This window comes from Mustelus asterias, chromosome 24 (assembly GCF_964213995.1).
Source record: "Mustelus asterias chromosome 24, sMusAst1.hap1.1, whole genome shotgun sequence".
NCBI classification, from domain to species: Eukaryota; Metazoa; Chordata; class Chondrichthyes; order Carcharhiniformes; family Triakidae; genus Mustelus; species Mustelus asterias.
The window spans coordinates 59,412,093-59,433,424 of record NC_135824.1 but is presented as its reverse complement, the minus strand read 5'-3'; the positions used below and the strand labels follow the sequence as shown (position 1 = coordinate 59,433,424).

Genomic DNA, 21,332 nt, shown 5'->3' with positions numbered 1-21,332 from the left:
ACACTCACCCAAGGCTGGAATCGAGCCCAGGTCCCTGGCACTGAGGCAGGCAATGCTGTTATCTGCTCGTTATCATATTGCTGGCTGTGGGAGCTTGCTGGAGTTTGCTGCCGCATTCTCGTCATTGCCTTGAAGCTACACTTCGAAAAGTGTTTCATCGACCGCAAAGCAGCTTTGGGAACATTGAGGCTATGAAAGGTGTTAGAGAAATGCAAGTCTGTGTATTTTTACACTGCTACATTGGCCCAGGTTGAAAGCTTGACCCCAGAAATGCACTCTGACCCCTGCCCTTTCCATCAAGCTGACTCCTTGTTTGCTTTAATGTGACAAAATGTCCAAGGTCGTTCATTTAATAATGGTTAGCATTGCTGCCTCACAGCACCAAGGACCCAGGTTCGATTCCGGCCTTGGGTCACTGTGTGGAGTTTGCACAGTCTCCCCGTGTCTGTGTGGGTTTCCTCCAGGTGCTCCAGTTTCCGCCCACAGTACAAAGATGTGCGGGTTAGGTTGATTGGCCATGCTAAATTGCCCCTTAGTGTCAGGGGGACTAGCAGGGTAAATATGTGGGGTTACGGGGATAGGGCCCGGGTGGGATTGAATCATCGAGTCCCTACAGTGCAGAAGGAGGCCATTCGGCCCATTGAGTCTGCACCGACCACAATCCCATGCAGGCCCTATCCCCATGTATTTACCCTCGCCATTTACCCCCTGACACTAAGGTGCAATTTAGCATGGCCAGTTCACCTAACCCGCACATTTTTGGGTTGTGGGAGGAAACCAGAGCACCTGGAGGAAACCCACGCAGACACGGAGAATGTGCAAACTCCACACAGTGACTGAAGGCCAGAATTGAACCCAGGTCCTTGGCGCTGAGATAGCAGTGCTAACCACTGTGCCACCGTGGTCAGTATAGACTCAATGGCCTCCTGCACTGTAGGGATTCGATGGTATTTATTCCTGTCGTCTTTGAGAATGTCGCCACCTTGTCTTCAGCAGAGCTGTAAAACTCACGGGTTTCGTAGACAATAATGGGAATGTTTTCGGGGAATTCCGAGTATTGTTACTGAGTGGCTAAAACTCACCCCGAGCCAAGTTGAGTAACAATGAAAAGTCTGTCCAGCAAATTAACCTGGTGTTGTGAGACTTCTTACTGTGCCCACCCCAGTCCAACGCCGGCATCTCCACCTCTGTTCAGTGAGGTGGCCCTCTTTTCTCTGGGGGTGGGAGGGGTCTCGTTAATGTTCTGGAGAGTGTCGCTGGTAACGCCCCCCTCTTTTCCAGATGATCATCGCCCTCCCAGACCGCCAACAATTTCCGACTTTATTTCTCAGCCCAGGAATAAGGATTCCAAGCGAGGGAGAGACAAACGTGGGGGTAAAAATTACAGGTAGGAAAAGTATCTTGATTCTTGTCAAATAGAATTCTTGCCTTTGCTACGTTCCTCTTTTGTTGGACTGCCCAGTCCAAGAGGTTCTCCTTCGGACCCTGTTTAGAACTGATTTTTAAAAAATTTACAAGCAGGCTTACATTAACACTGCAATGAAGTTACTGTGAAAATCCCCTAGTCGTCACACTCCGGTGCCTGTTCGGGTACACCGAGGGAGAATTTAGCACGGCCAATGCACCCTAACCAGCACGTCTTTCAGACTGTGGGAGGAAACCGGAGCCCCCGGAGGAAACCCACGCAGACACGGGGGAGAATGTGCAGACTCCACACAGGCAGTGACCCAAGCCGGGAATCGAACCCGGGTCCTTGGCGCTGGGAGGCAGCAGTGTTAACCACTGTGCTGCCATGCTGCTCTAACTGAGCTCTGTTTAAGGTGACGACCCCTGGTCAAGGAAAGTGGGGGAACTGTACAGAGCTAGTGTCCCACCACACTTCCTGCTGTAAAATGCTCACAGATATTGATAAGACCATATGGGGTAGGAGCAGAATTAGGCCATTTGGCCCATCATGTCTGCTCTGCCATTCAATCATGGCTGATAAGTTTCTCAACTCCATTCTCCTATTATTTCCCTGTAACCTTTGACCCCCTTACCAATCAAGAACCTATCTCTCTCTCTCTTAAATACACTCAATGACCCGGCTGCCTCTGTGGCAATGAATTCCATAGATTCACCACCCTCTGGCTGAAGAAATTCCCCCTCCTCTCGGTTCTAAATGGTCGTCCCTTTACTATGTGCCCTTGGTCCTAGTCTCGAGTCGTCTTGATAAAATTCACAGCACCGAATTGGAGAACGGTTACAGCACACAGGGAGGCCATTCAGCCCATCATGTCAGCACCAGCACGCCGAATGAAGAATTCGCCTCGTGCCGTTGCTCCACCTAGGCCTCCACACTCTTTCCCCTCGGATAATAATCCAAATGCCCCAACCAAATCCACCTCCACTACATTCCCCGGCAGCGCACTCAGATCTTCACGACTCACTGGATGGAGAAGTTTCTCTGCCTGTCTCCTTTGCTTCTTTGACCATTGCCTTTGATTCTGTGCCCCCTCATTCCCAGTGGGAACAGTCACTCCCTATTTACTCTGCCCAGATGCCAGAAACAAATTTTCCCCACTGGTGTTCCTGCTCCATGGGGGCCGAGCGAATGGACTTCCCTGACAATGTGAAAACTAATTTCCAAGCGGGTTTTGCCAGCCCAATAATGGCTGCCATTGGTAACAGAATGGCCAGTCCGAGCTTTCTTCTAAAATACATTTCTCTTGCCTTCACTTGGGTGGCCAATCCAGCTAACCTGCACATCTTTGGACACTAAGTGACAATTTAGCATGACCAAGTCACCTAAGCTACACATCTCGGGACAATAAGGGGCAATTTACCATGGCCAATCCACCTAACCTACACATCTTTGGAGTGTTAGAGGAAGCCAGAGCACCTGGAGGAAACCCATGCAGACACGGGGAGAACATACAAACTCCACACAAACAGTCACCCAACACATTGAACCCAGGCTTCTGGCACTGGGAGACAGCAGGCTGGTGGTAGAGTCATAGAATCATAGAAGTTTACAGCATGGAAACAGGCTCTTTTGGCCCAACTTGTCCATGCCGCCCTTTTCTTTTTAACCACTAAGCTAGCCCCGATTGCCCGCATTTGGCCCATATCCCTCTATACCCATCTTACCCATGTAACTGTCTCAATGCTTTTTAAAAGACAAAATTGCCTCTACTACTGCCTCTGGCAACTCATTCCAGACACTCCCGACCCTCAGCGATTTTAGCCAGGAAGGAGTTGAGTTCAAGTGGTATGAAAGAGCAACAGCTAGGAGTGGATGTGGGGGGTGTATTGTTTTAAGCAGTGCATTGTCTTTGTGTGTTTGGTTCTCTGGTGCTGAAACGCTTTTCCATTCTTTCCTCTGTAGTATGCACGACAATCGCTGGGAAACGTGTGAAGCAGAACATGAACAGAAGCAAAGAAGTGAAGAGCAGCAGGTGGGCACGTGGGGGTGGGGGGCATTCTTACAGTCCCTTTGTGTCAAAATAGAATGAGGTGCAAATGAAGGCCAAATGTGATGAACCTGTTGTGGGGGAATTGACAGATTGGGCTGTACTGTGGAGGGAGATCATGGAATTGTAGAATGGTTATAGCACAGAAGGCCATTCAGCCCATCAAGTCTGCACTGACAACAGTCCCACCCAGGCCCTATCCATGTAACCCCACATATTTACCCTGCTAATCCCCCTGGCAACTTGGCATGGCCAATCCACCTAACCAGTACGTCTCTTGGACTGTGGGAGGAAACCGGAGCACCCGGAGGAAACCCACAGGGAGAACGTGCAGACTCCGCACAGACAGTGACCCAAGCTGGGAATCGAACCTGGGTCCCTGGCGCTGTGGGGCAGCACTGCCAACCACTGTGCCACCCTGCCACTCATATTTGCGTTCAAGTTGCCAAATCTATGAAGCACAGAGAATCATCCTCTCCATTTTGCTCCTTGCAGGAAAAGGAATCGGAAGGAAAACCCATTGAAGATCTGAAGCTCGCTGAGCTCAAAGCCAAGACGGAAGAATCACCCGTGGATGAGGCAGACGACGAGGATGAATGGGAAGATGCCAGTGACGGTGAAGAGGAAATAGTGGGAGAAGGTGTGTCCGACAGTGAGGACGAACTGAAGGAAATAACGGAGCTTGACAAGGCGGAGGAGAAGAAAGGTGTTGGAGAAACGGTGGAGGTGGTGGAAGGAAAGCAGCGTGCCGACACAAGCCCCGAGATTGGTGCCAAACAGCAGCGGATCAGGAAGCCCAGGGAGGCTCCCAAACTTCACATTCCTCCGAAGGACGAAGCTGTCCAGGTTCAAGAAACCGCCTCCAAACCCCTGAGTCCCTTCTCACTCGATGAGTATCACCCAGTGAAGGATTGGGCGGAGGAGATGGAAACATCTTCACCAAGAAGCAATATGGAACAGAGTCCATTGCAAGTGGCTAACACCACAAAGGAGGAGGAGTGTAACGATAAAGGTTAGCTGGGGTTGGGCGGGGGAAGAGGTTGGGGTGGGGGCAAGTCCAATAGAACCTCTTTTTGTTTATTCCTCCGCTTTTCCCCTACCTCTTTTTAATCTTGCCCCAAACCAAATAACTAGCTCCCGAATCCCAGGCAGCATGCCATGTAAATATCATAGAATCCCTACAGTGCAGAAGGAGGCCATTCGGCCCATTGAGTCTGCACTGGCATCAATCCCACCCCAGCCTTATCCCCATAACCACATGTATTTGCCCTACTAATTCCCCGAACAGGAGAAAGGAGGCCATTCAGCCCATCGAGTCTGCAACGACAACTTCCCACCCAGGCCCTATCCCCGTAACCCCACCTATTTACGCTGCTAAGCCACCTGAGGCTAAGGGGCAATTTAGCATGGCTAATCAACCTAACCCATGTGTTTTTGGACTGTGGGAGGAAACAGGAGCACCCGGAGGAAACCCGCACAGACAAGGGGGGGGGAACGTACAGACTCCGCACAGACAGTGTCCCAAGTCGGGAATCGAACCCGCATCCCTGGCGCTGAGAGACGGCAGTGCTTGCCACTGTGCCGCCCTAAGATAACTCTTAAGATAAAGGTAAAATACTGCGGATTCTGGAGTCTGAAACACCGTGTTAACTGTCCAGAGTGAGAGGAGAAATCTCCCCGAGATCATTTCATAAGATATAGGAGCAGAATGAGGCCATTCAGCCCATCGAGTCCGCTCCACCATTCAATCATGGCTGATATGCTCCTCATCCCCATTTTCCTGCCTTCTCCCTAAATAATGCTTTGGCCAGCCTCCCCTTTTCCATGCCATCCTCACATCCACCAGTTCCACCGAGTGAGTAGCGAGGCCTCCTTTCCCATATTTCTGCTGTCATGATTCTGGAGCGGAAACCTATCCCAGTTTCTGGGAGGCAGCCTTTCCCGTCAGGAGACAAGACTCCAGCACCCTCCAGAATCCCCCGTCCTGTTCTGTGCTCCGGGGAGTCTCGGGTGGTTTTTGGTTTGAAGTAACGAGCAGTTCTTTCGTTTACAGTGGAGAGCAAACCAGAGGACGTCGTCGCCGGCAACGAGTCCCATGCCTCGGATTCACAGCCTGTGTCTGTGACCGACCAGCCGCCTCCGCAAGACGGGAGCGGGAACAGCAGTCCCACTGGTGAAATCCCGAAGGAACAGGCGGAGCCTGACCCTGGCCAGGGTGATCAGAGCAATGACACTGCCGCCATTGTGGCTACACAAGTGGCAACAGAAGAGGAGCTTAAACAACAGGAGATCAATAGGAGACCAGGTCAGTGTGCCCTGTGAACTGTAGTTATAACAAATGGCAACGTCTGGTCAATTTCCCATGAATGATACATGGGATGAGGACACTTCCTCCTTTTCCACCTCAGGATCTGGGATTAATTTGCAGGATAAGCATTTTTTGGGATGCCCCTTGCACTGGTCTGATGCCATCACACGTGCGGTTCAGATGTAATTTTGTTTCTATTCGTTGGCTGGATGTGGGTGTCGCTGGCTGGGCCAGCATTCATCACTCTTTCCTAACTGCCCTCAAAACAGCACGGTGGCACAGTGGGTTAGCACCGCTGCCTCACAGCGCCAGGAGCCCGGGTTCGATTCCCAGCTTGGGTCACTGCCTGTGCGGAGTTTGCACGTTCTCCTCGTGTCTGTGTGGGTTTCCTCTGGGTGCTCCGGTTTCCTCCCACAGTCCCTCGCTCAGCCAAATCTCCATTCACAGCAGCGGGACTGGAGAACCCCAGCCGCGGGCAAGGCTGGAGAATTCCAACCCTCACTTCCTCATTGTAAACCTTTCCCTGTTGCCACAGAGGAATCTAATCCATGGTGGTTAGGGTCCATTGGCCGTGCTAAATTCTCCCTCAGTGTACCCAAACAAATGCTGGAATCTGGCGACTAGGGGAATTTCACAGTAACTTCATTGCAGTGTTAATGTACGCCTACTTGTGACACTAATAAATATTTTTTCCAGAGGACATTTGAGTCAACACATTGCTGTGGATGTAAGTTTATAAAGTTTATTTATTAGTGTCACAAGTAGGCTTACGTTAACACTGCAATGAAGTTACTGTGAAAAGCCCCTAGTCGCCACACTCCCCTAGGCGCCTGTTCGGGTACACTGAGGGAGAATTTAGCATGGCCAATGCACCCTAACCAGCACGTCTTTCAGACTGTGGGAGGAAACTGGAGCACCCGGAGGAAACCCCACACAGACACGGGGAGAACGTGCAAACTCCACACAGACAGTGACCCAAGCCGGGAATCGAATCTGGGTCCCTGGCACTGAGGCAGCTATGCCACAGAGTCACATGTAGGCCAGACCAGGTAAGGACGGCAGATTTCCTTCCCTAAAGGACATTTGTGAACCCAGATGGGTTTTTTCTGACAATCGACCATGGTTTCATGGTCATCAGTAGATTCTTAATAACAGATTTTTATTGAATTCAAATTTCACCATCTGCTGGTGGTGGGATTCAAACCCGGGTCCCCAGATCTTGCCCGGGGTTGCTGGATAATTAGTCCAGTGTGCCCACACCAGTGCGCCTCCCCCTCCTCTAATTCATCTGAACCCCATGTAATTCAGAATACCCGATAAGATTCCTTGGTGGAATGCCTCCTGAGAGATCGGCACTCTCCAGTCTCGCGTGCCCCATTACCGCTGTCGGCGAGAACGGAGAATTTGGCGCTCTGCCAAATCTCCATTCACAGCAGCGGGACTGGAGAACCCCCAGCCCGCGGGCAGGACTGGAGAATTCTAACCCTCATTTCCCTATTGTAAACCTTTCCCTGTTGCTACAGAGGAATCTAATCCATGCTGATTCAGTTTAAAGATGCCATGCATTTTTCAAAGCATTGATTATTTTTTTTCACTGTGGTTCATTAAAAATCCAATACAAGGGCATGATTTATGAGTAATTATCTTAACCCTCCAGATTTTTTTGAAAGGAAAAGTGCGGCAAGAATTGCAGAATTAAAAAAAATGGGAAAATAGGTGGAATTATGTAATGGGTCGGTCAGCATTTAATAACTGATTGCTGTATTTCCAGATCATAGAATCCCTACAGTGCAGAAGGAGGCCATTCGGCCCATTGAGTCTGCACTGACATCAATCCCACCCAGGCCCTATTCCCATAACCTCACGCATTTACCCTGCTAATCCCCCTGACACTAGGGTCAATTTGTCATGGCCAATCAACTTAACCAGCACCCAAAAGAGAGAGCGCTGGAAAATCTCAGCAGGTCTGGCAGCATCTGTGAGGAGAGAAAACAGCTGATGTTTTGAGTTCCGATAACCCTTTTTCTATGCCTTTTAGCTTCAGTGGAAGATATTTATACTGCTGGGGGGGGCGGGGAAAGAAAGATGAGTCATAGCCATCGAAACCAGGGGAAATGACTGCTAATAGCTGCCTTTTAGCTTTGACAAAGGGTCATCTGGACTCGAAATGTCAGCTCTTTTCTCTCCTTGGAGATGCTGCCAGACCCGCTGAGATTTTCCAGCGCTTTCTCTTCTGGTTTCAGATTCCAGCATCCGCAGTAATTTGCTTTTAACCTAACCAGTCCGTCTTTTGGACTGTGGGAGGAAACCGGAGCACCCGGAGGAAACCCACGCAGACACGGGGAGAATGTGTAGACTCCACACAGACAGTGACCCAAGCTGGGAATCGAACATGGGTCCCTGGCACTGAGGCAGCAGCGCCAACCACTGTGTCACCGTGCCACCCTATGTTTTATCTGCAGATTGTTAATGACACATTCAGAGTCAATTTAATTTGGTTGTATTTTTGTTGTGTTAAATTCAGTGGTGACATTGATTTGTTCCTGGAAGCGGCGTCTTGTTACTTGAAATTTGTTTCTTGATATTAATCAATTCTCTGATCGACCCTCGTGTTAAATATACGTGAAGGGTGGGGTTTTGCCCCCCCTGCCCCGCCCGGAGTACCTTCCTGCAACCCCGTCATTGGCTGGTGGCAGCATCTACCGGTCCCGGCAACGTCAATATACCTTTGTGTTTCCCGCACCCTCTGCCACCAGAGAATGTGCCGAGGTGGGGGGGGGTGTCACAATTGGCGTGGCCGGAAAGTTTTAACCAAAGTCTCCCCCACCCCCCACCCTTCTCAGAATTAAAGTTTATTTATTAGTGTCACAAGTAGGCTTACATTAACACTGCAATGAAGTTACTGTGAAAATCCCCGAGTCATAGAATTCCGACAGTACAGAAGGAGGCCATTCTGCCCATTGAGTCTGCACCAACCACAATCCATCCAGGCCCTATCCCCCTAACCCCACGTGTACCCTAGCTAGTCCCCCTGACACTAAGGAGCAATTTACCATGGCCAATCAACCTAACCTGTATAATCTTTGGACTGTGGGAGGAAACCCACGCAGACACGGGGAGAATGTGCAAACTCCACACAGACAGTCGCCTGAGGCCAGAATTGAACCCGGGTCCCTGGCGCTGTGAGGCAGCAGTGCTAACCACTGTTGTTGCCACATTCCGGCGCCTGTTCGGGTACGCTGAGGGAGAATTTAGCATGGCCAATGCACCCTAACCAGCACGTCTTTCGGACTTGTGGGAAGAAACCCACCCAGACACGGGGAGAACGTGCAGACTCTGCACAAGGTGACCCAAGCTGGGAATCGAACCGGATCCCTGGCGCTGTGGGGCAGTAGCACTGCCTCACAGCGTGCCGCCCACATATAAAGGCCATCATGGAATCTTCCAACAACACAGAATCCAGCCATCCTGCCCTGCTTTTCTGAAATAGAAACTATTATTCCTTCACTGCGTCCCTTTTGAAATGTTTTTTTTTCCCCAATGCTTTATTCCTCTACAAGTTCTGCGTCCAGATGTTTTATATTTTTCAAAAAATCTTCTACCATTGTTGTCCTCCCCTTTTGCTGAGATTAAACTGAAACTCTAGTTTTTCCAGTCCATGAAAACAGAAAATGCTGGAAAATCTCAGGTCTGACAGCATCCGTGGAGAGAGAATAGAGCTAATGTTTCGAGTCTGGATGACCCTTCATGCTATGTTAAAACCTCCCCCTCTTTCACCTGGCTCTGGCAGATCCCACATCCTTTGTTCCAATTTAAAGTTCAGTAAGGAGTCTCTCAACGCCAGATTAAAGGGTTAAAGTCCAACAGGTTAATTTGGTAGCACAAGCTTTCGGAGCACTGCCCCTTCAGGTGAAGTTTAAAGTTCATAACAAAAGCCTCTTCTCCCTCTTATCAGCTTAGTGAATCTCTTCTTCTCCTCCTCCCTCTCCATGCACCATGCTGTCCTTCCTAATGTCCACGCAACGCAACAATATGCTGTTTGGCGGCACGGTGGTTAGCGCTGCTGCTTCACAGCGCCAGGGACCTGGGTTCGATTCCCGGCTTGGGTCACCGTCTGTGTGGAGTTTGCACATTCTCCCCGTGTCTGCGTGGGTTTCCTCTGGGTGCAAAGTCATGCGGGTTAGGTTGCTTGACCATGCTAAATTGACCCTAGTTTCGGGGGGGATTAGCAGGATGTGGGGTTACAGGGATAGGTGCAGGGCTGAATGGCCTCCTTCTCTACTGTAGGGATTCTATGAAGACATTTATTCTCTCATCTTTAGTTCTTAACATGTGATGTTGCTTGCAAGACGGACATTGCAAGTTAGAGCAGTAGAAAATGGGGAGAGAATAGAGCCAACGTTTCGAGTCTGGGTGACCCTTCGTCAGAGCTCAAAGCAAAGAAAATCGGACAAGATTTATACTACTTGGGTTCGGGGTGGGGCTGTAATTGGACAAAGGGAATGTAAATAGTGATGACAAAGGTTGAGAAAGGAGCAAAGATTGTTCATTAAGAGATCAGATCCACCCCCCCCCGGGGCCAACTGATGTGTGTGTTAGGTGCATTGGCCATGCTAAATTGCCCCTAAGTGTCCCGCGATGCATAGGTTAGAGGGATTAGTGAGGTAAATGTATGGGGTTAAAGGGATAGGGCCTAGGTGGGATTGTTGTTGGTGCAGACTTGATGGGCCGAATGGCCTCCTTCTGCACTGTAGGGTTTCTATTATTCTATGAACTGCCACATTCCTTAGGTTGTCCGCTGACAATCTGCACCTTCGTTCTGCCATTCTCCCATCCCGATCCCTTAATGGACGCTCTTGGCATCTTTCTCTATTCTCTCTCCACATACGCTGTCAGACCTGCTGAGCTTTTCCAGCATTTTGTTTCGGATTCCAGCATCTGCAGTATTTTGCCATCGCAAGTTACATTGTCTTTTTTCTCTAAATACATTTCTCTCTCTCCCTCTCTCTCTCAAAGATGATTCCTTGGAAACCTCCACAAGGACAGTGCGGAGCACAGAACGTGCAGAAGTCAATGAATCCAGCTCAGGTGCAGTTCAAATCACTAGCTACGAGACTGTTTGTTTTCGTAAGATTCCTCTCCCTCTGGACTAAACTTGAGCATGCTGCCTAACCTCAAGTATTTGCTTAACCAAACTAGACAATGCACCTAACATCTCTAACCTCCTACTGCCCTGACTTAAAGGCAAACGCTCACCAACTCCAGGGAGCTAACATTAACACCTTTGGCCTCTTGAGGTGCTAGGCCGAGGCCTGGGAGTCAAGTTTGGGGGCGGATCCCACGACTGTTACTCTGAACTGCAATTCCTGCTCTCCGCTCTTCTTGCCTGACTCTGCTCTCTTGCCACGCTCTCTCGGGAAAGCATGGGCTGCACCTACTTGTGAGATCTCTTCCCTTTTCTACACCTCTGCGGTCTGTACCTCCTGGCTTTCTTCCTAGCTGAACAATGGGAACTTTCTGAAGAAATGGATGCGGTTTTTCTGTGTTGGATTTGGTTACTGTGTGTTTGGTTTCTGGAGTGGGCATTCTGGGCCTCCAGTAGGCTGTCTGGGAAGATCCTAGAATGTTAACTAGACTCCAAATGTCCAATTTTTAATGTGTCTTTAAAAGTAGAAAGTATGCTTTGTGTTAACTACTTCTTTGACATGATGTGCGAGACATTGGCACATTAACAAGGTGCTTATCACTAAGGCAACTATACAATTCGAACCATGACCCCCTTACTTTGGTCCCACCCTGTCTCTGTCAAGGTTTCGTCTCAACTAGGTGGTGACTAAACCCTACTGAAAGTTGCATGTGTGCGAAACAGTATTTTAAGCTAATATTAGCGTTAAATTAAGCAATGCAGCCACAAAGTCCATGGGGAATAACACACATTTGTAAATGAATTGAACCTTTTGTTCATTTGGATGGGTATGTTTGATTAAGGTCTTGCCTTGGTGAGGTTCTTGTTTTCTCTGCTATTGAATGTAAGGTTTCTATTAGCTTTTTCTAGTTCAGAAGCCAGTTTCCTCCTCCTGTTTTGGGTATGTCCACACATACTTGTTGTGTACACAAATGTAGACTTTATACAAATTTTGCGTCCCATTTATGCAAACCAGAGGTACTGATGGTGCAATGACTCAAGATGTTTTGTTTTGGAATTTTCCATCGAGTTTAGTGTTTACCAGACACAACTTGAATCCATTGTGTAGCTAGCTGGCTGCGGAGGTCCAAGGGGTATATTTTCCACTCGCTCCGCATTACTTCTCCTCTGGCCCGGGGATTTTTCTCAGTAGGCTTTCACCTTTACTACGAACGTTGGAAATCCCGGATTCTTTTTTTTTCCTGTGAGACACACCAGGAAAATTGCACTTCTATAGCACTTTGCATTTCCCCAGAGTCCCCCGACAGTTACTGTTTAGAATGTAGGTGGCACAGTGGTTAGCACTGCTGCCTCATGGTGGAGCAGGCTCGAAGGGCCAAATGGCCACCTCCTGCTCCTATCTTCCATGAATGTTTCTACAGCGCTGGGGACCCGGATTCAATTCCGACCTTGGGTGACAGTCTGTCTGAGTGGAGTTTGCACATTCTTCCTGTGCCTGCATGGGTTTCCTCCGGGTGCTCCAGTTTCCTCCCACAGTCTGAAAGATGTGTAGATTAGCCGTGCTAAATTGTCCCTTGGCGTCCCACAATTATAGAATCCTACAGTGCAGAAAGAGGCCATTCGGCCCATCGAGTCTGCACCAACCACAATCCCACCCAGGTCCTACCCACATATCCCTACATATTTACCCACTAACCCCTCTAACCTATGCATCCCAGGACACTAAGGGGCAATTTAGAATGGCCAATCAACCTAGCCCGCACATCTTTTGGACTGTAGGAGGAAACGGGAGCACCTGGAGGAAACCCATGCAGATACGGGGAGAATGTGCAAACTCCACACAGACAGCGACCCAAGCTGGGATTCGAACCCAGGTCCCTGGAGCTGTGAAGCAGCAGTGCTCACTACTGTGCTACGATGTGTAGGTTAGGATGATTAGCCATGGGGAAATATGCTGGTTAGGTTGATTGGCCATGCTAAATTGACTCTTAGTGTCGGGGGATTAGCTGGGTAAATAATGTGGGTTTAAGGGGTAATAGGGCCTGGGTGGGATTGCAGGCTCAATGGACCCGAATGGCCTCCTTCTGCACTGTGAGCATTCTATAATTCTACAACCAATTTGTGAACAGCAAGGTCCAGATTAGGTGTCAAGGTCGTCTGTTTAAAATAGAGATGGTTGAGGGATAGCAATTGGTCAAGCTATCGTGAAAAACACCCCTGCAAAATAATGCCATGGCATTGTTCCTTCCAAAAGATAACATGTCCGACACTGGAGATCAAAGAACAGTACAACACAAGAATAGGCCCTTCGGCCCACCAAGTCTGTGCCGACACAGATGCCTCTCTAATCTAATATTTTCTTGCCTCTACGTGGTCCATATCCCTCTATTCGCTGCCTATTCATGTATCTATCCAGATGCCTCTTGAACGTTGTTATAGAATCCGCTTCCACCACCTCCTCCGGCAGCGCGATCCAGGCATTCACCACCCTCTGTGTGAAAAACCTGCCCCTTACATCTCTTTTAAACTTTCCCCCTCTCACTTTCAACCCATGCTCCCCAGTAATTGACCCTTCAACCCTGGGAAAAGACTCTGACTATTCACTCTATCCAAGCCTGTCATAATCTTGTAAACCTCTATCAGGTTTCCCCCCTCATCCTCCGACACTGCAATGAAAACAATCCAAGTTCATTCAAACTTTCTTCATAGTCCATACCCTCCAAACCAGGCAACATCCTGGTAAATCTCTTCTGCACCCTTTCCAATGCATCAACATCCTTCCGGTGGTGAGGCGACCAGAATTGCACACAATACTCCAAATGCGGCCTAACCAAAGTCTCCTACAGCTGCAACATGATTTTCCAATTCCTATACTCAACGCCCTGACCGATGAAGGCCAGCATGCCATCCGCCTTCTTGACCACCTTGTCCACCTGTGTTGCCACCTTCAGGGAACTGTGGATCTGCACGCCTGGATCCCTCTGTATGCTAATATTTCTAAAGGCTTTACCATTTACTATATACTTTCCTTCTGCAGTAGACCTTCCAAATCGCATCACCTCACATTTGTGCAGGTTAAACTCCATCTGCCATCTTTCGGCCCAGGTCGCCAGCTGATTTATATCCTGCTGTATCCTCTGACAATCCTCCTCACTATCCACTACTCCCTCCCCCCCACCGCGCACCCCCCCCCCTCACCCCCCAATTTTTGTATCATCTGCAAATTTACTAATCTCTCCACCTACATTTTCCTCAATCATTTATGTATATATTACAAACAATAGAGGCTCCAGCACTGATCCTTGTGGAACGCCGCTTGTCACAGACCTCCGGTTAGAAAAGTACCCTTCCACTGCTACCCTCTGCTTTCTATGCCCAAGCCAGTTTTGTATCCATTTTACAAGCTCACCTCGGATCCCATATGATGATAAGGATATAGAAGGCAAAGAACTCCCTCAGTAATGCACTGGAATGTAAACCTGGATTGTGCTTCTGTGTCTGGGCTGGGATCTGAGCCAAGACTGATGTGGTGTAAGGTAGTGCTTGAGATTTATCTGTGCAGTGCACACTAAACTAGACAGAGTGCAGAAAAGATTTACTAGGATGCTAACGGGACTTTATGGTTTGAGTTATAGGGAGAAGCTGGATAGAATGGGATTTTTTTTCCCTCGAGCGTAGGACGCTTAGGGGTGATCTTAGAGGTCTATAAAATAATGAGGGGCATAAATCAACTAGATAGTCAATATCTTTTCCCAAAGGTAGGGGAGTCTAAAACTAGAGGGCATTGGTTTAAGGTGAGAGATACAAAGGGGTCCAGAGGGGCAATTTTTTCAGAGTGGTGAGTGTCTGGAACAAGCTGCCAGAGGTAGTAGTAGATGCGGGTACAATTTTGTCTTTTAAAAAAACATTTAGACAGTTACATGGATAAGATGGGTATAGAGGGATATGGGCCAAACGTGGGCAATTGGGACTTGCTCACAGGTTTAAAAAAAGTGCGGCATGGATAAGTTAGGGCAAAGGACCTGTTTCCATGCTGTAAACCTCTGACTCTATCCCCGTAACCCCACGCATTTACCTCACTAACCCCCTTAACCTACACATCTGGGGGCACTAAGGGGCAATTTAGTATGGCCAATCCACCTAACCTGCCCATCTTTAGAGTGTGGGAGGAAACCCATGCAGACACGGGGAGAATGTGCAAACTCCACACAGACAGTGACCCAAAAGGGTCCAGAGGGTCAATTTTTTCACACACAGGGTGGGGAGTGTCTGGAACGAGCTGCCAGAGGCGGTAGTAGAGGCGGGTACAATTTTGTCTTTTAAAAAGCATTTGGACAATTACATGGGTAAGATGGGTATAGAGGGATATGGGCCAAACGCGGGCAATTGGGACTAGCTTAGTGGTGAAAAAAGGGCGGCATGGACAAATTGGGCCGAAGGGCCTGTTTCCATGCTGTAAACTTCTATGATTCCTGAGTGGACACCGTGTTTCAGCAGGAGAGCTGATACGGAGTCCAATCCAGTGACTGAGAATGTGAAGGCAATGTGATTCTGGATCCGGGACCAGTTCCGGACTCCATTTATATAAGTACCCAAGTTTGAATAGACCAGCACTTCTCCCCGTTTAAAAATGTCAAAATTCAGTGCACCAACTGGGGCTGACGGTGCCTCGAGACCTGCCCCAGTGAGACATGATGTCCTCAGAAAAAGAGAGAAATTCGGGGAAAGGAAAAGAATTGTCTTTTTATTGGATAAAAGCAAATTACAGCTGATGCTGGAAAATCTCAGCAGGTCTGACAGCATCTGTAAGGAGAGAAAAGAGCTGATGCTTCGAGTCCAAATGTCAAAGCTTTGACAAAGGGTCGTCTGAACTCGAAACGTCAGCTCTTTTCTCTCCTCACAGATGCTGCCAGACCTGCTGAGATTTTCCAGCATTTTCTCTTTTGTCTTTTCAATAATCATAGTTTTTTTTCTTAGAAATAGTGCAGCACGGGAAGAAGGAAGCCATTCGGCCCATCATACCTGTGCTAGCTCTTTGCAAGAGCAATCCGATTTCTCTTTCTCTCTTTCCTCGGAGCCAGGAAAGTGTTCCTTTTCTCAACTGTGCATCCACTTCTACCTAATTGTGTTAATGGAGGGCACTGTCGATTACTCGATGTAATGCTGCTAGTTGATGTGGGGGGTGGGGGTTTAATATCATCACAAAGGAGTTTGTCAATCTCACCAGCATCTGTATTAACTGCACAGCCACAGGTTTACTTGTAAGACTTGAGATATTTTTGATGAACTTTTAATCAGAGAATGTAACAGAAATGGTTATTGAATGTTGGGGCGGATATGGTTTTGAATATTGGAAGGGAGTGGGTAAGGTCTCTGGCAAATTGAATTAAATTGTCAACCGCATCTGAAAAACTTTTTAAAACTTGTGACTGTTCAATGGATTTAACATTCCAGCTGCTGATATAAACGCTAATGTTTGTATGTTAGGCACTAATAACGTCCTTTTAAAAAAACTACTTAGCAATGCCTGTAGGTTACAATAAAGCACAAGGTGAGTTCTATGCCCCATAACAATATTGCTGTTTTATTGAGCACTGCCTTTTTTCTATTAAGTGCTTTCTATAATCTGGGTATTAAAGGATGCTTTAACACACTCGTGTGGTGTTTCCTTTATCTGTTAATGCAAGCGAATGTGTTCGGCAAATAATCCAGGTGTATGTCGGGAGGGGTCATTGATTATCACATTCTTGTTTCCATTAGTCTGTCTCTTTGTACCATGACTCTGTTGCTGCTGAACTACTCTCCTGAATCTGTAGTTCACCTGATCTGTGTTTTCTCAACAAATGGATAAGAATGTTTAAAAATTGGCTTGTTCCTAAAAGCTGCTGGGGGCAAGCTCTCAATCAGGTCATGTTGTTTCCCCTCTCTCTCTTTCCCACTGCATCAGAAAATGTCAAGTTTCAGAGATGGTGATTTGAGGAAGTCCGTACAATACAAGACAACCCTATGAATTATTCTTTTTGCTCATTGACTTGTCGTTCGCACCCAAGTGGTCATTTTTGCAAACACGTGTATTAAATTACCCGTAGGCTATTCGACCTTGATGTGCCATCACAGTTGAGCCTGGTGGGTACACGTGCAAACCTCCAACAGGGGTTGTCAGATAGTGACCAGGAGCCTTGATATGGGAGGAGGCCATTCTGCCCCTCAAGCCTATCCCATCGGTCTGTTAGATCACGGCTGATATGTATCTTGACTCCACCTATCTGTCACAGTTCCAGATCCTTTAATACCTGACCTAACCAATCCCATGTGTGTAACGCACTGAGCCACTGGAGCTGCTCACCATGTGTGTTTGGGATTTTTTAAAAGCAAGATGTAGGTCTAGGGTGGCACAGTAGTTAGCACTGCTGCCTCACAGTGCCAGGGACCCCGGGTTCGATTCCCGACTTGGGTCACTGTCTGTGTGGAGTTTGCACGTTCTCCCCGTGTCTGCGTGGGTTTCCTCTGGGTGCTCCAGTTTCCTCCCACAGTCCAAAGATTGGCCATGCTAAATTGCCCCTTGGTATCAGGGTGATTCGCTCGGGTAAATACATGGCATTATGGGGATAGGGCCTGGATGGGATTTTAGTCGGTGCAGACTCAATGGGCCGAATGGCCTCCTTCTGCATTGTAGGATTCTATGATCTAGTCTTCCTTTTTAGGGGTAAGGTGAGGGGTTGGTTCTGGCCATCATGTTGGGCTGAATGGACCACCCCTAGCCTTTACCTGCCTGTCACTCCCCTGTTCACACTCTGGTTGAAGAGGTGGGTGATCAAGGTGGAAGGGGATGGCTTGTGCTGTCCAGTAATGTTCATCAGTTTGCTCTGGACTCTTTGCGGATTCTTGGGCAGCACAATGGTTAGCACAGCTGCCTCGTAGCACCAGGGACCCGGGTTCAATTCCGGCCTTGGCTGACCGTCTGTGTGGAGTTTGCACGTTCTCCAAGTGTCTGCGTGGGTTTCCTCCGGGTGCTCCAGTTTCCCCTCTCACTCCGAAGATGTGCAGGTTAGGCGGATTGACCATGCTAAATTGCCCCTTTAGTGTTCCAAGATATGTAGGTTAGGGGAATTAGCGAGGTAAATATGTGGGGTTATCGGGATAGGGCCTGGATAGATCCTCTGTCGGAGAGACGGTGCAGACTTAATAGGCCGAATGGCCTCCTTCTGTACTGTGTAGGGGATTCTATCAGTTCACTGTTAACTGGTTGCAGCTTTATAGAACCTTAGTTAGGCTGCACTTGGAATATAGAGTTCAATTCTGATTGCCACACTACCAGAAGGATGTGGAGGCTTTGGAGAGGGTACAAAAAAGATTTACCAGGATGTTGCCTGGTATGGAGGGCATTAGCTATGAGGAGAGGTTGGAGAAACTTGGTTTGTTCTCACTGGAACGACGGAGGTTGAGGGGTGACCTGATAGAAGTCTACAAGATTGAGAGGCACGGACAGAGTGGATAGTCAGAAGCTTTTTCCCAGGGTGGAAGAGTCAATTACTAGGGGGCATAGGTTTAATGGAGATGTACGAGACAGATCTTTTTACACAGAGGGTGGTGGGTGCCTGGAACTCTCTGCTGGGGAGGTAGTGAAAGCAGATACGAGAGTGAGTTTTAAGGGGCGTCTGGACAAATACATGAATAGGATGGGAATAGAGGGATATGGTCCCCGGAAGGGTAGGGGGTTTTAGTTCAGGCAGGCAGCATGGTCGGTAGAGGTTTGGAGGGCCAAATGGCCTGTTCCTGTGCTGTAATTTTCTTTGTTCTTTGGTAAAAGTCTCATGCTGTCTGGTTGGACGTTGTTGTATCTGAAGCTCTCGGAGACACTGCTGTACATGTCGGGTAACTGGTGAAATGTTGTAGTGTCAACCCAGATTAATGTGGATGGAAGTCCAATGCAGAGAATGTGGGGAAAGTCCATATACATTATATGGACTCCATATTACCCCATTGAAAAGGGTAGAGCTCCCTGGATTTGATTTGCATCTCGGGGTTCTGGAACTTGCTTTTGGAGATATCGTAATGCACTCGCTCCCCTTCAGGGAGAGGACAGAAACGTGAAGTTGAGGCAGAAGATTAGCCGTGATCATATTGAATGTTGAAACATACTCAAGGGGCCCTATGATCTGCACTGGATGGAGTTTAGAAGGATGAGGGGGGATCTCATTGAAACTTCTAGAATAGCGAAAAGCCTGGATAGAGTGGACGTGGGGAAGATGTTTCCATTAGTTGGAGAGACTGGGATCCGAGGGCACAGCCGCAGAGTAAAGGGACAACCCTTTAGAACCGAGATGAGGAGGAATTTCTTCAGCCAGCGGATGATGAATCTGTGGGATTCATTGCCGCAGAGGAGGCCAGGTCATTGAGTGTATTTAAGACAGGTTCTTGTTTGGTAAGGGGGAAAAAGGAGAATGGGGTTGAGAAACTTATCAGCCATGATTGGATGGCAGAGCAGACTTGATGGGCCAAATTGCCTAATTCTGCCCCTAGATCTTATGGTCCTGTGATCCACCTTTGATTTTTCTGGTTCAGTGTCATCTGATACAGATGATTTTGTAAGATGGTTAACGCCATGGTGGTTGGTGACAGGAATACTCTTGTATCTTTCTTTAAAAGGCCTCTCTCGAATCCTGCATCCTTTTTTTCACTTGCTCTGCTAGATTTGGAAAGAAAAAGCAGGAAGCTTTGGAATTACTGAGGCGAGTAACTTGGAGGTGATTGAGAAGATCTTTGAGAGGGTGAATGGTGTAGAAGTATGCAGCGCTACAAGTGAAATGTTACTGTGAAATATTACCTCCAGTGTAACTGAGAGGATAAAGGGACATAGATTTATACAAGCAAAAGACAAATTTAGGAAATATGTGGCAGTTTGATGCAGTGTGATATTCTGGGTTCGAACTGCGACAGAAACCTGAAATCCTTCAAGAAAGTTACCGCAGTGACGTGGCTCTGTTGCTTCATTCCGGAAGGCTACATTGCAATAAACCAAATGAATTTCCTGATCTGTATCAATGTCCAGCCTGTGGATCTTTGGTGGGGACAATGGGCAGGAGACGGAAATCTTTTTAAGTGGAGGTTGAATTTTCGGTGGGAATTAGTGGATTCCAAAGATGTGTAGGTTAGGTGCATTGGCCATGCTAAATTGCCCCTTAGTATCCAAAGATGTGTAGATTATGTTAGAATGTAACCAAATGGTAACATTGGTCACACTACAACAGATCCAATGGTAACATGCTGCAAGGGTCAGCTGACCCAGTAAACTATGTAACCAATGACAAAATGATGTGGTGGTCAGCTGACGCAGTATAAATAAGAAGCTGCTGGAGTTTGTGGGAGCTTGGAATGGCCCAGGGTGAGGCCTCAAGTGTTGGAGTAATGAAGTTTCTTTATTAAACATAAATCAAGTTGGGGTAATTTTTATTTTATTGCCTACAATTGAAGATTTGCTTCTGATGGATCAGTAGGGTAAATATAGCGGTTACGGGGATAGGGCCTGAGTGGGATGTTCTGTTTGGACAGTCTGTGCAGACTTGATGGGTTGAATGTCCTCCTTCTGCACAGTAGGGATTCTGTGATTCATCTTGGGAAGCGAGCAGTTTTCGGGATTTGTTTTGTGTTACCTGCTAACTGGTGTCCGTGTTATTTACAGGTTCACCGAGACCCCTGGAATGAAGGCACTGAGCTCAGGAGGAAAATCCCATCAGTGCACAAGATAACAGCCGTGTCAAAACCTACCATTTAGTGAGTTCAGAACTAGTCGGTGCAGAGGCGAAATTGGCAGGCGCACGGAATTAGTGGGTTGGTCATGTCCGATTGGAAATTCTTTAACGGTCATCAGGAATGGTTACAATTTTTACACCAAAGGATTGAGAAATATATATTTTCAAATGGTTACAAATTACACTGCAACTCCTCCTCCTGCACAGTTAGCAAATTAAACTTAGAGAATCGTGCCTTTTGCTGTGGGGAGAGACAGTAAGTTGTATATTATTTTTGCAACACTAAACTGTGCAGTTATATTGCTTTAATAAACATCTGCTGGACCAACTTTCTTTTTTTTTTCATTCCTTCGTGGGACATGGGCGTCGCCGGCTGGGCCATCATTTATTGCCCATCCCTAGTTGCCCTTGGAGGGCAGTTGAGAGTCAACCACATTGCTGTGGCTCTGGAGTCGCATGTAGGCCAGACCGGGTAAGGACGGCAGATTTCCTTCCCTAAAGGACATTAGTGAACCAGATGGGTTCTTCCGACAATCGTTTCATGGTCATCAGTAGATTCTTAATTCAAATTCTACCATCTGCCGTGGCGGGATTCGAACCCGGGTCCCCCAGAACATTAGCTGAGTTTCTGGATTCATAGACTAGCGATAATACCACTAGGCCATCACCTCCCC

At 47.9% G+C, this 21,332-nt stretch overlaps 1 protein-coding gene across 5 annotated transcripts in view; it reads left to right on the top strand.

Moving 5' to 3' along the window:
• Positions 1-20,990, top strand: part of LOC144511463 (uncharacterized) — a 60,708-nt gene extending 39,718 nt beyond the window's left edge. For all 5 annotated transcript variants that reach the window (XM_078241843.1, XM_078241847.1, XM_078241845.1 and 2 more), the window contains 6 exons: positions 1,282-1,387; positions 3,368-3,437; positions 3,948-4,464; positions 5,506-5,757; positions 10,777-10,848; positions 20,589-20,990. In XM_078241843.1, the coding sequence (XP_078097969.1) occupies positions 1,282-1,387; positions 3,368-3,437; positions 3,948-4,464; positions 5,506-5,757; positions 10,777-10,848; positions 20,589-20,611 (1,040 nt within the window). In that variant the 3' untranslated portion in view covers positions 20,612-20,990. The remainder of the gene's footprint in view (positions 1-1,281; positions 1,388-3,367; positions 3,438-3,947; positions 4,465-5,505; positions 5,758-10,776; positions 10,849-20,588) is intronic.
• Positions 20,991-21,332: the final 342 nt, after the last annotated feature.